The sequence below is a fragment of the Pristiophorus japonicus genome, chromosome 11, assembly GCF_044704955.1.
Source record: "Pristiophorus japonicus isolate sPriJap1 chromosome 11, sPriJap1.hap1, whole genome shotgun sequence".
NCBI classification, from domain to species: domain Eukaryota; kingdom Metazoa; phylum Chordata; class Chondrichthyes; family Pristiophoridae; genus Pristiophorus; species Pristiophorus japonicus.
Genome location: NC_091987.1, coordinates 147,450,806 through 147,464,084, shown reverse-complemented (window position 1 = coordinate 147,464,084; position 13,279 = coordinate 147,450,806). Strand labels below are relative to the sequence as shown.

The window sequence follows — 13,279 nt, the reverse complement described above, 5'->3', positions numbered from 1 at the left end:
AGAGTGAGATTATACAACATGAACTTGCATTTTATATAGCACCGTTGACGTAGCAATAGGTCTCAAGGCACTTCACAGCAGCGTTATCAAACATGATTTGACACCAAGCCACAAGGAGATATTGGGACAAATGACCACAAGCTTGGTCACATAAAATATGAAAGAATTCTGTGTCAGTGGCTAACCAAATTATGTATTTAATGCAAACCTAAAAACATGTTTGGCAGGCAGAATAGAAATAATTTTATTGGTGCACAAGTACAAGTCAGGAAAATTTTCATCTCCAACATCAACCTAGATTACAGAAACAAAAAAAGCCCCAAAAAAAGCAAAGTACAAAAAAGGAATGGAACAGAGTGCAAACAGGTCAAATCAAGCAAGTCATGTAAAAACCAAACAACTTGCAATGCTGATGAAAACAATTCTTATAAAATAAAAAAAGGCCCAAAAATGCTGCAGGAAATCATACAAGCAAAACTTCAGACTTGATGCAGTTACACTGTCAAGAATGCATTGGGAAGGAGGAAGAAGGAAGGAAACAGAACGACTTGCTACCCAGATGCAATTAGAAACGGAGTTTCTCCATAACAAATGCTCAACACTTGGTAAACGATTGTGCGACAGTTAAGATTCCCTTTGTTATATAATTGAGAGCTGGCCAAATGCCTTTAACAGAAGAAGGGAAACCAGCACATAGCCCTTTGAGAAACAAATCCTTTATTAGCACGGTTATAGGCAATGCATACACCTTATGTGCCAAGTCTTCAGTCAACAATCCCAAACAAGCTCTTAAGCACGATTGGCAGGCTGAATTTTCTTTATACGGTAAAACATGCCTGAAAAAAGTGCAGTCACAAAAAATGCACACTGTTTAATTGATTAAAAAAACTGGAGAGAGAACACAAAGTACAGAGTGCCAGCTCCTAACCATTTGCAGAGCACCCAATAGAGATCACCCAAAAGCTTAGATCAACAGCTTAAAAATATAACCCAGGAATAAAGTTTTAAATACCATAAACCAGATTTAAAACATGTGGCCATTAAGTTAAACCAAGCTTAAATTATGCATATGTTGAGAGCATTGATGAGAACAGTGTGTTAAATGCGCTAGGGTAACCTTTAATCCACCAACATTCTTCTTCGAGTTTACAGTTCAAAGTTCACACAACGCGTGCATGGAGGTGCTTACCACTTGAATTGGTTTGAACCCTGGATTTGATCAGCATTTAGCTGGTTTTATTTATCTGTAATTACCGAAGTTGTTGCGGGATTAACACCAATTTATAAAGAAAAAGCCGCTTACACCTAACACACTTAGTATGGGTATAAAACAATCACTGCATGAATGGTAACAGCAGGAAAAGGCAAGCAAGGCATTGTGCTTTTATATTCTGAAAGGTCAAACACTGCATCATAATCTGCACTTCAAAGTAGTTCTTTTTGGAAAAGTGCCAAGGAGCAGATGACAAGCCCATTCCTAAAGGTCTCATTCCAATGATTAAAGAATACTCAATCCAAATTAAAATCTAGCAACGCCCCAGCCATTGTAAATTATTTATAATTTTTTTTAAAAGGAGGGAATGGGAGCATAATTTGCAAGTAGCCTAATTTACAGGCACACGTGTTTGTGTGTTTATGTATACATACACACACCTCTATGGAAAAGTCAAGTCTAATTAGCCAAAAGAATCACTTTAGCACAACACACCATTACAGTTTTGTAAAGCAAGATTTAACACTCTTGGTTAGACAGGGAAATGTGAAATGTTATTAATTTACTCACAAACAGTCCTTTTCCTAAAGGTGTTCTTACACTAAAGTAGCATAGCCGCTGCCAAAAAACTGGTCTCCCTTGGTTAGCTGCACTCCACAATGTAAACAAGCCCGGCCTCTTTATCTTACCCATTGCACATCCGCTCAGGATAAAGGAACCGGCTGTAGAAACAAATGTGGAAAGTCGGCGCACAGACGCCACTCCCTCACAACCTGAATTAAGTGTATAAACCCTCCTGGCAACATTGCAGTCTCTAATCAGGGTGGGTTTGGGTTTCAGTTTGCCATGGGACACTGACCCCCATAGTTACACATTTGCAATGATAAACCCCATTTCAAGACCTAGGTTGGGGGAGGGGGGGGGGGGGGGGGGAAGATATTTCACCATATACGGTTAAAAACATAGAATGTTAGAAGCAAGTTGTCGGGCAGAGGATTCCGTTTGTCAGTAAACTTTTTTCTCTTAAACTCCCTTTAACGCAGGTCCATCCCCAAGATTCCAGAGAGAATGTGTGTGCATTTCTTTGAAACAGAATTAGTTACAGAGGTGGAATAGCTAAATCTATGTGAGGTTAGATGGTTTGATATCCAGCGTGGCTTCTCTTCCTTCCAATCAGATAAGCAATCAACACAATCAGCACAAGGCCAGCAAGAGCTGCACCAACTATGATTGGAATCAACATGTCATCTTTATCCATTTGGCATTCTTCAGCTGTTCAAAAGAAAATGAAGATTTAAAAACTCATTGCTTAAAGCTAGCTTCAGAACCCCAACAATCCAGAATGCATACTTTAAATGGCTAAGTATCTTTACTAAAGATATTTAAAACACAAGCATTCAGTTTCATCGTAAATGCACCTTTCACTTCTACAGACCAAGCTAATCGAGGTCAATAATGGATCTCTTACAGTACAATTGAACACCTCTGCTACTAAGATAGCTTCAATGCCAGAATATAAGAAATACGAGCAGGAGTAAGCCATAGGGCCCCTCGAGCCTGCTCCGCATTTCATAAGATCATGGCTGATCGTCGACATCAATTATTATTTAAATGGAGAAAGATTGCAAAGTGCTGCAGTACAGCGGGACCTGGCAGTACTTGTGCATGAAACACAAAAGAATAGTATGCAGGTACAGGTGATCAGGAAGGCAATGGTATCTTGGCCTTTATTGCAAAGGGGATGGAGTACAAAAGCAGGGAAGTCTTGCTACAGCTATGTAAGGCTGTTTTGGTTTCTATATTTACAAAAGGGATATACTTGCTTTGGAGGCAGTTCAGAGAAGGTTCACCAGGTTGATTCCGGGGATGAGGGGGTTGACTCATGAGGAAAGGTTGAGTAGGTTGGGCCTCTACGCATTGGAATTCAGAAGAATGAGAGGTGATCGAATTGAAACGTATTAGATTGAGGGGCCTCGACAAGGTGGAGGCAAAGAGGAGGTTTCCGCTGATGGGGGAGACTAGAACTAGAGGGCATGATCTTAGAATAAGGGGCTGCCCATTTAAAACAGAAATGAGGAGAAATTTCTTCTCTGAGGATTGTAGAATCTGTGGAATTCGCTGCCTCAGAGAGCTGTGGAAGCTGGGACATTGAATAAATTTAAGACAGAAATAGAGAGTTTGTTGAACGATAAGGGGATAAGGGGTTATGGGGAGCAGGCAGGGAGGTGGAGCTGAGTCCATGATCGGATCAGCCATGATCTTATTGAAGGGTGGAGCAGGCTCGAGGGGCCGTATGGCCTACTCCTGTTCCTATTTCTTATGTTCGTATGTTTATCAACTTCATTTTTTCGCCCTATCCCCATATCCCTCGATTCCCTTAATGTCCAAAAATCTATTCATCTCCATCTTGATGACGGAGCCTCCACAGCTCTCTGGGGTAGAGAATCCAAAGATTGAACATCTGAGTGAAGACATTTTTCCTCATTTCAGTGCTAAATGTCCGACCCCGAGAATATGACCCCTAGTTCTAGACTCTCCAGCCAGGGGAAACATCCTCATAAGGTCATTCATTCTTTGATAATATGCACCTATCCCAGATCAGAAAGAAAAATATGCATTTATACAGCACCATTCACAACAAAGCTTCACAGCCAATGAAGCATTTTTGGTTACTGTTGTAGTATAGGCAAACACAGCAGCCAATTTTCACACAGCAAGATCCCACAAACAGCAATGTGATAAATGACCAGATAACTGGTTTTAGTAATGTTGGTAGAGGAATAAATATTGACCAGGACACTAGCAGTACCCAGCTGCTCTTCGAATAATGTAATGGAATCTTGCAGCTACTTGAACTTAAAACCCAACCTGATTTAGTTTCCCCGGAACCAGTGCACATGACACTGTACACAGGTAGTCACCTACTCCAATGTCCTCTAAAGACACTATCGTGCCTGTTCAATCTGATCAGACGCTAAACTGAAACTGACCAACTGGCAATACCCCCAACCCCACCACCAAGAAAGCACACCCCGTGTTCCTATAGGGATTCAGAGATGGCCAGGAAGGACTGCCATATGTGGAGGGTGCACATCAAAAGAGTGGCACCCCTACAAGATAAGTAATTATTTATCTTAATCTATGGTTCCAACACACACCAATCAGTATATCAGAGCAATTCAGTGGGAGGATTGGCAGAGGGGCAGAGCAAGCTCACTTTATAAAGTTTTTTCACTCTTTCCATGATGTTAGGGTACAGTCCCATGGCTGTTCTCTGTAGCACCTAAAATGTTTCAATATCTTCCTCATGCTTGGTAACCAGAACTGGACATAATCTGGTAAATTACAGCACTGGACAATAATGTACCCCATTGTTTGGTTATATACTGAAGTGCTGTGCGATGACTTGGTTCAGCAGTCAAATTTGTCTTCTGGTTTGTCACTCCACTGTGTTGTACATAAAGTGTTGAGTACAATAACTCACCCTCAGCTATTCATGGAGTTAGGACATCTATTTTTTCTTTCTGAATGCAGTATTTTACACTCGTTTGTTAAATTTCATTCATTACTGTTCTGTGTTCTTACCTATGTTGGTGAGAACAGTCATGGATGACATTTAATACATCCAACACTAATGTAAGAGACCCCATTGAGCACCAACCCCCCTCTCCCTCCACTCCCACATAGCTCAACAACTAGCTGCTGCTTCCAGTCCTGTAATTTCTAACCCATTCCCAGGTTTTATCTCAAATCCCCATGGTTTTAAGCAAGAGCTTTAATGTAAAGCCTCATCCGAGGCATTTCCCACACAACGCATCACAGGGGTTTCGAGAGTTACTTGTGAACTGACTTACTCAAAGTCAAGGGGGTTGGATCTTCCACTTCTGAATCGGTTCACAGATTTCCCCTGAAGGGAGTGAGGAGTGTACTGCACCATAGATCCCAGCGAAGGAACACAACCTAAAGCTCGCCAGTTTATAGGTGCTTATTTTGAGACAGGGACTGTAATTTGAGTAAAGCTTAAATCTGCTATTCTTGCTTCTATTTAATTTCACTGAATAAATTAGGATGAGATCAGTGCAGTAGTGAGAAATTATATTGGTTCAGAAGATCAAGATGCAGAATCAGTTTGGGTAGAGTTAAGAAATAATAAGGGAAAGAAGTCACTGGTGGGTGTAGTCTACAGGCCCCCTAAGAGTAGCCACACTGTAGGACAGAGTATAAACCAAGAAATAATAGTGTCTTGTAAGAAAGGTACGGCAATAAACATGGGGGATTTTAATCTTCATATTGATTGGACAAATCAAATTGGCAAAGGTAGCCTTGAGCAAGAGTTCATAGAGTGTATGCGGGATGGTTTCTTGGAACAATATGTTGTGGAACCAACCAGGGAGCAGACTATTTTAGATCTGATAATGTGTAATGAGTCTGGATTAATTAATGATCTCGTAGTGAAGGATCCTCTTGGGAAGAATGATCACAGCATGGTAGAATTTCAAATTCAGTTTGAGGGCGAGGAAGCTAGGTCTCAAATTAGTGTCCTGAATTTAAATGCAGGCAATTACAAAGGTATGAAGGCAGAGTTAGCTAAAGTGGATTGGGAAAATAGATTAAAAGGTAAAACAGTAGATGAGCAGTGGCAAAAATGTAAGGAGATTTTTCGTAACTCTCAGCAAAGATATATTCAGTGAGAAAGAAAGACTAAGAGAAGGATGAACCATCTGTGGCTAACTAAGGAAGTAAAGGGCCCAAGTTTCCACACGCGCCTAGAACGGCGCAGTCCCGACCTGGACGCCCGTTTCTCGCGCCACAAAGTGCGCCTAAAAAAATCCTCCGTATTCTCCACCTACCTGCAGGTCCTCTGGCCCTCGGCGTAGCGCAGCACGAGCTGTAGGGGGGCGGAGCCAGGTCCCTGCGCTGAAAACAGTGCCGTGACCTCTGCACATGCACGCTACAGTGGGCACGCAAGTGCAGTAGCTCCAGGCACCGAACTGTGTGGGAGGGGCCCGAAGCACGCAGCCCCTAGCCCTGGCCGAATGGCCTCACTGGGGCTGCGTGAATAAGGCTCCTCCCACGGCCAGCTCCTGCTTCCCCGCCCCCGACCAGACCCGACACCCGCTCCCCGCCTGCCTCCGGACCGGACCAGACCAGACACCCGCTCCCCGCCCCCCCCCAATGCCTCCAGACCAGACCCGACACCCCCCCCCCCCGACTGGACCCGACCCGCGCGCCCGTTCCCGCTCCCTGCCCCCCGACTGGACCCGACCCAACCCGCGCTCCTGTTCCCGCTCCCCACCCCCCCGACTGGACCCGACCTGCGCTCCTGTTCCCGTCCCCCCCCCCCCCTTCCCCCGACTGGACCCGATCCAACCCGCGCTCCTGTTCCCGCTCCCCGCCCCCCCCGACTGGACCCGACCCGCACTCCAGTTCCCGCTCCCCGCGACTGGACCCGACCCGTGCTCCCCGCCCCCCCGACAGGACCCGACCCGCGCTCCCGCCCCCCCGACAGGACCCGACCCGCGCTCCCGCCCCCCCGACTGGATCCGACCTGACCTTCCCCCCCCCCCATCCCTCTCTCCCTGTTCCACCCCCTCCCTCCCTCTCTCCCCGTTCCCCCCCCTTCCTCTCTCTCTCTCTCTCTCTCTCTCCCTCCCTCCCTTTTTCTCTCTCTCTCTCCCTCCCTTTTTCTCTCTCTCTCTCTCTCTCTCTCTCCCTCCCTCCCTTTTTCTCTCTCTCTCCCTCCCTTTTTCTCTCTCTCTCTCTCTCTCTCTCTCTCTCTCTCCCTCCCCCCCTTTTTCTCTCTCTCTCCCTCCCCCCCTTTTTCTCTCTCTCTCTCCCTCCCTCCTCCCCTTTTTCTCTCTCCCTCCCCCCCTTTTTCTCTCTCTCTCCCTCCCTCCCCCCCTTTTTCTCTCTCCCTCCCTCCCCCCCTTTTTCTCTCTCTCTCTCTCTCTCTCTCTCTCTCTCTCTGCCTCCCCTCCCCTCCCGACCCCCCCGACCCAACCCAACGCTACCTACCTGTAAATCTGGTGCTGGGGACGGGCCCTGCCCGAAGTCTCGGGCCGGCCCGTTCAGCCTTCGGTCCCGAAAGGCCTGCCTGAAGCACTTTCACACAGGTAGGAAGATGGTTTATTTAATCTTTTCTTTGCTTATAAATGTTTATTCAGGTTGGATTTATTTGTATAATATTTGTATAAGTATAAATAAGGATTTATTATAGAATTTAATGACTTCCCACCCCCCCCCCCCCCACCTCGTTCTGGACGCCTAATTTATAACCTGTGCATGATTTTTTTTAATGTGTAGAACAGGTTTTTTCAGTTCTACAAAAATCTTCACTTGCTCCATTCTACTTTAGTTTGGAGTATGTTTTCACTGTGGAAACTTTCAAATCAGGCGTCAGTGGCCGGATACGCCCTCTTTTGAAGAAAAAATTCTGTTCCAAAGTAGAACTGTTCTACCTGACTAGAACTGCAGAAAAAAAAAATGTGGAGAATTGCGATTTCTAAGATAGTCCGTTCTCCACCAGTTGCTCCTAAAAATCAGGCGCAAATCATGTGGAAACTTGGGCCCAAAGAATGGTATCAAATTGAAAACAAAGGCATACAATGTTGCAAAGATTAGTGGAAGGCCAGAGGATTGGGAAATTTTTAGAAACCAGCAAAGGACAACTAAAAAAATGATAGAGCGAGAAGATAACTTAGGAGAGTAAACTAGCAAGAAATATAAAAACATACATGTTTATAAAAAGGATGCAAGTAGCTAAAGTAAATGTTGGTCCCTTAGAGGATGAGACTGGGGAATTAACACTGGGGAACAAGGAAATGGCGGAGACTTTGAACAAATATTTTGTATCGGTCTTCACAGTAGAAGACACTAAAAGCAACTCGATAATTGATAATCAAGGGGCTATTTGGAGGAGGAAACTTAAAACAATCACTATCACTAGAGAAAAAGTGCTAGGCAAACTAATGGGACTAAAGGTGGACAAGTCTCCTGGATCTGATGGCCTACATCCTAAGTGGCTGCAGAGACAGAGAATGCATTGGTTGTAATCTACCAAAATTCTCTGGATTCTGGAAAGGTCGCAGATTTGAAAAGCGCAAATGTAATGCCCCTATTTAAAAAAGGAAGGAGACAGAAAGCAGGAAACTACAGACCAGTTAGCCTAACATCAGTCATTAGGAAAATACTGGAGTCCATTATTAAAGACGCAGTAGCAGGACATTCAAAAAAAATTATAATGCAGTCAAGCAGAGTCAGCATGGTTTTATGAAAGGGAAATCATGTTTGACAAATTTGCTGGCGTTCTTTGAGGATGTAACGAGCAGGGTTGATAAAGGGGAACCAGCAGATGTGGTATATTTGAATTTCCAGAAGGCATTTGATAAGGTGCCACATAAAAAGTTACTGCACAAGATAAGGTCACTGGGTTGGAGGTAATATATTAGCATGGATCATCATCATCATCGGCGGTCCCTCGAAACGAGGATGACTTGCTTCCACACCAAAAAAGGATGAGTTCACAGGTGCCCCAAATGAAGGACCCGAACTACATCCTGAAGGGTGGAAGATGCCTGTGCGTGGATTTTTTTTTTTTTTTTTTTTTAAACGTGTGGTGGCCGTTACACACCAGCGACCACACGGGCTTGACAGAGCTAGGTCTTGGTCCAGTGGCAAGGATTACCCAAGACGACTGGAGACCAGCTCTGCTGCACGGACCTAGTGCGCACACATATCGCAGTGTGGGCTGGCCTGTGCTGCCCCGGGGCCCCGAATTCAAGCCTCCCCTGGGCCCCGATCACATCCCTCCAGTCTCTCATCGCTCCTTTGCCCTGACCTCGTTGCTCTTGCTGTATCTGCCCACGCTCCAATCACCGACCTGGACCCTGATGACATCACTCCTCATTGCCATATAGCTGGTGGCAAGGGCTGTGCCTCATGATTGCGAGGTTGTGCTGCATGCAGACCACCACAAATTTTGGCTGTTCTGCTGGGTACTACAGGGCTCCTCCAGAGCGGTCCAGGCAGCACACCAATGGTCTTCTCATCACATTTCTTGTGTTAGCAAAGCGACATGTGTGTAATCAATGGCACTCTGCACCATGGGGAAACCTGCAATCCTTGTGAAGCTGTGTGCTTGCTCCGCCTGCTGGATTTAGGATTGGCTAACTAACAGAAAACAGTGTCGGGATAAATGGGTCATTTTCAGGTTGGCAAGCTTTAACTAATGGGGCACCACAGGAATCAGAGCTGGGGCCTCAACTATTTATAATCTATATTAATGACTTGGATAAAAGGCACCAAATGTAATGTAGCCAAGTTTGCTGCTGATAAAGATAGGTGGGTAGACAAGTTGCGAGGAGGTCGCAAAGAATCTGCAAAGGGATATAGACAAGCTAGGTTAGTGGAAAACATTTTAGCAGATGGAGTATAATGTGGGAAAATGAGAGATTATCCGCTTTGGTAGGAAAAATAAAAAAGCAAATTATTTAAATGTGAGATATTAGAAAATGCTGCGAGAGAGAACTGGGGGTCCTTGTACATAAAACATAAAAAGTTTGCATGCAGGTATAGCAAATAATCAGGAAGGCAAATTGAACGTTTGCCTTTATTGCAAGGGGGATGGAGTATAAAAGTAGGGAAGTCCTGCTACAGCTGTACAGGGCATTGGTGAGACCACACCTGGTGTACTGCGCACAATTTTGGTCTCCTTATTTAGGGAGGGATATACTTGCATTGGAGGCAGTTCAGAGAAGGTTCACTAGGTTGATTCCTGAGATGAAGGGGTTGTCATATGAAGAAAAGTTGAGCAGGTTGGCCTATACTCAGAGTTTAGAAGACTGAGAGGTGATCTTATTGAAAAGTATAAAATTCTGAGTGGGCTTGACAGGGTAGATGCAGAGAGGATGTTTCTCGTCATGGGGGAATCTATAACTAGGGGGCATAGTTTCAGAATAAGAGGTCGCCTATTTAAAACTGAGACGAGTTAAAAAAGGAGGGAGAGAGAAAACAGGGAATTATAGACCGGTCAGCCTGACATCGGTAGTGGGTAAAATGATGGAATCAATTATTAAGGATGTCATAGCAGTGCATTTGGAAAGAGGTGACATGATAGGTCCAAGTCAGCATGGATTTGTGAAAGGGAAATCATGCTTGACAAATCTTCTGGAATTTTTTGAGGATGTTTCCAGTAGAGTGGATAAGGGAGAACCAGTTGATGTTGATGTGGTATATTTGGACTTTCAGAAGGCGTTCGACAAGGTCCCACACAAGAGATTGATGTGCAAAGTTAGAGCACATGGGATTGGGGGTAGTGTACTGACATGGATTGAGAACTGGTTGTCAGACAGGAAGCAAAGAGTAGGAGTAAATGGGGACTTTTCAGAATGGCAGGCAGTGACTAGTGGGGTACCGCAAGGTTCTGTGCTGGGGCCCCAGCTGTTTACACTGTACATTAATGATTTAGATGAGGGGATTAAATGTAGTATCTCCAAATTTGCGGATGACACTAAGTTGGGTGGCAGTGTGAGCTGCGAGGAGGATGCCGTGAGGCTGCAGAGCGACTTGGATAGGTTAGGTGAGTGGGCAAATGCATGGCAGATGAAGTATAATGTGGATAAATGTGAGGTTATCCACTTTGGTGGTAAAAACAGAGAGACAGACTATTATCTGAATGGTGACAGATTAGGAAAAGGGGAGGTGCAAAGAGACCTGGGTGTCGTGGTACATCAGTCATTGAAGGTTGGCATGCAGGTGCAGCAGGCGGTTAAGAAAGCAAATGGCATGTTGGCCTTCATAGCAAGGGGATTTGAGTACAGGGGCAGGGAGGTGTTGCTACAGTTGTACAGGGCATTGGTGAGGCCACACCTGGAGTATTGTGTACAGTTTTGGTCTCCTAACCTGAGGAAGGACATTCTTGCTATTGAGGGAGTGCAGCGAAGGTTCACCAGACTGATTCCCGGGATGGCGGGACTGACCTATCAAGAAAGACTGGATCAACTGGGCTTGTATTCACTGGAGTTCAGAAGAATGAGAGGGGACCTCATAGAAACATATAAAATTCTGACGGGGTTAGACAGGTTAGATGCAGGAAGAATGTTCCCAATGTTGGGGAAGTCCAGAACCAGGGGTCACAGTCTAAGGATAAGGGGTAAGCCATTTAGGACCGAGATGCGGAGGAACTTCTTCACCCAGAGAGTGGTGAACCTGTGGAATTCTCTACCACAGAAAGTTGTTGAGGCCAATTCACTAAATATATTCAAAAAGGAGTTAGATGAGGTCCTTACTGCTAGGGGGATCAAGGGGTATGGCGAGAAAGCAGGAATGGGGTACTGAAGTTGAATGTTCAGCCATGAACTCATTGAATGGCGGTGCAGGCTAGAAGGGCCGAATGGCCTACTCCTGCACCTATTTTCTATGTTTCTATGAGTAGGAATTTCTTCTCTCAGGGGGTCGTGAATCTTTGGACTTCTCTACCCCAGAGAGCCGTGGAGGCTGTGTCATTGAATATATTTAATATGGAGATAGATAGATTTCTGAATGATAAGGGAGTTAAGGGTTATGGAGAGCAGGCAGGGAAGTGGAGCTGAGCCCAGGATCAGATCAGCCATGATCTTATTAAATGGCGGAGCAGGCGCAAGGGGCCAGATGGCTTGCTCCTATTTCTTATGTGGTTACAGTCAGAGATATCTGTACCTGCGTTAGTTGCCTTCTAGCTGAAGCGTTGGAGTGTACAGTGCTAACCTCAAAAGGTAAAAACAGCTAACTGTTCGTTCCGCTAGCCTAAATTACTTCTTGCATAATGCCATGTTTTACTTATGAGTGAATGTGGGGTTGCCTGGGGAAGCTTTTTGCATTGGGCCTGAGAAAAGGTAGCTGGAGTGAGCTTGAACTGTGACACCAACAGTAGCAAAGTGTAGGTAGGGAGACTGCCTACAAACATCAAGTGTACCTGGTGGAATGCTACACTGATGTGGCAGGATAAAGGGAATGTGCGTGCAAACACTGATCATGAATTAACCGAAATGCAGCTGAATTTAATGCTAGCCATGTGTGCACCCATGAACCCCCTCAGGTATTCCCAGAATGTACAAGCCTGACAGAAAATACAGCTCTGAAATAACCAGCATCAATGTAGCGTTAGTAGGAAGTCTAGGAGATAGTCACCTAACCACCTCGTCAGGGAACAGACACACACCCAAGGGGCAAAGGAGAAAGATATCAGAATGCGGACCACACGTGCTGTTCACATGATGCACTTATCAAAGCATTAACATTAAAATTGCAATAACCTACCAGTTCCATATTTTGCATTGTCTACTTTGAATGGCTGAACGTGGAGCTCAAATGCATTGATGGAGAAGTTTTGGTTCACCTTCAGCATCTGTTTGGAAAGGCAGAGATACGATTTGCCTAAAGTTGTCTGCAGGTAGGTCAGGTTGGTATTTTCGGCCGTAAACTCCTTTGCTAAATGTAAAAATATAAAACATTAGTGACAATGAGGTGATCAATCAGGCAGTATGGCCAAATCTCCCTCTATTTGTATTGTATTTAGTAATTAACAGCAAATCAAAGGGAATGGAAGAACAGAAACTCAGGTTGTTGCGATGTCTAGGGAGCGAACAGAAACTGAAACAAAAGCGAAATGTTCCAGGAGTAAATGGTTTAATCTCAACCTTTAAATTGGGGTAAGACCATCCGCAATAGGGGAAGTTCAAGACCCCTGCCCTATGAAGACAGGCAATCTGCCTCACACAGGACCTTGTTTTTGATTTGCTCTCAGGATGTGGAGTCCCTGGCAAAAACAGCATTTATTGCCCATCCCTACTAATCACTGAGGGCACTGAGTCAACCAGTGTGGGATACTGGAGTCACATGTAAGCTAGACCAAATAAGGATGGCAATCTAGCTGCCCTGAAGAATATTTGTGAACCAGTTGGGTTTTAAAATTGATCTGGAAGCTTTCATGGTTACTTTTCTGGTTCTAGTCCGCACATTACCAGGGATTTACTGAATTCAATTTCACAAATTGCCCAGGTGGGATTTGAACACAATTTCTGGATTACC

At 44.8% G+C, this 13,279-nt stretch overlaps 1 protein-coding gene across 1 annotated transcript in view; it reads right to left on the bottom strand.

Annotated features, from left to right (window-relative positions):
• Positions 1–700: 700 nt before the first annotated feature.
• lamp1a (lysosomal associated membrane protein 1a) overlaps positions 701–13,279 on the bottom strand; it is a 53,252-nt gene continuing 40,673 nt past the window's right edge. The window contains exons 8-9 of the mRNA XM_070894138.1: positions 12,509–12,679; positions 701–2,485 (exon numbers count right to left, since the gene is read on the bottom strand). Coding sequence (XP_070750239.1) covers positions 2,346–2,485; positions 12,509–12,679 — 311 coding nt within the window. The 3' untranslated portion in view covers positions 701–2,345. The remainder of the gene's footprint in view (positions 2,486–12,508; positions 12,680–13,279) is intronic.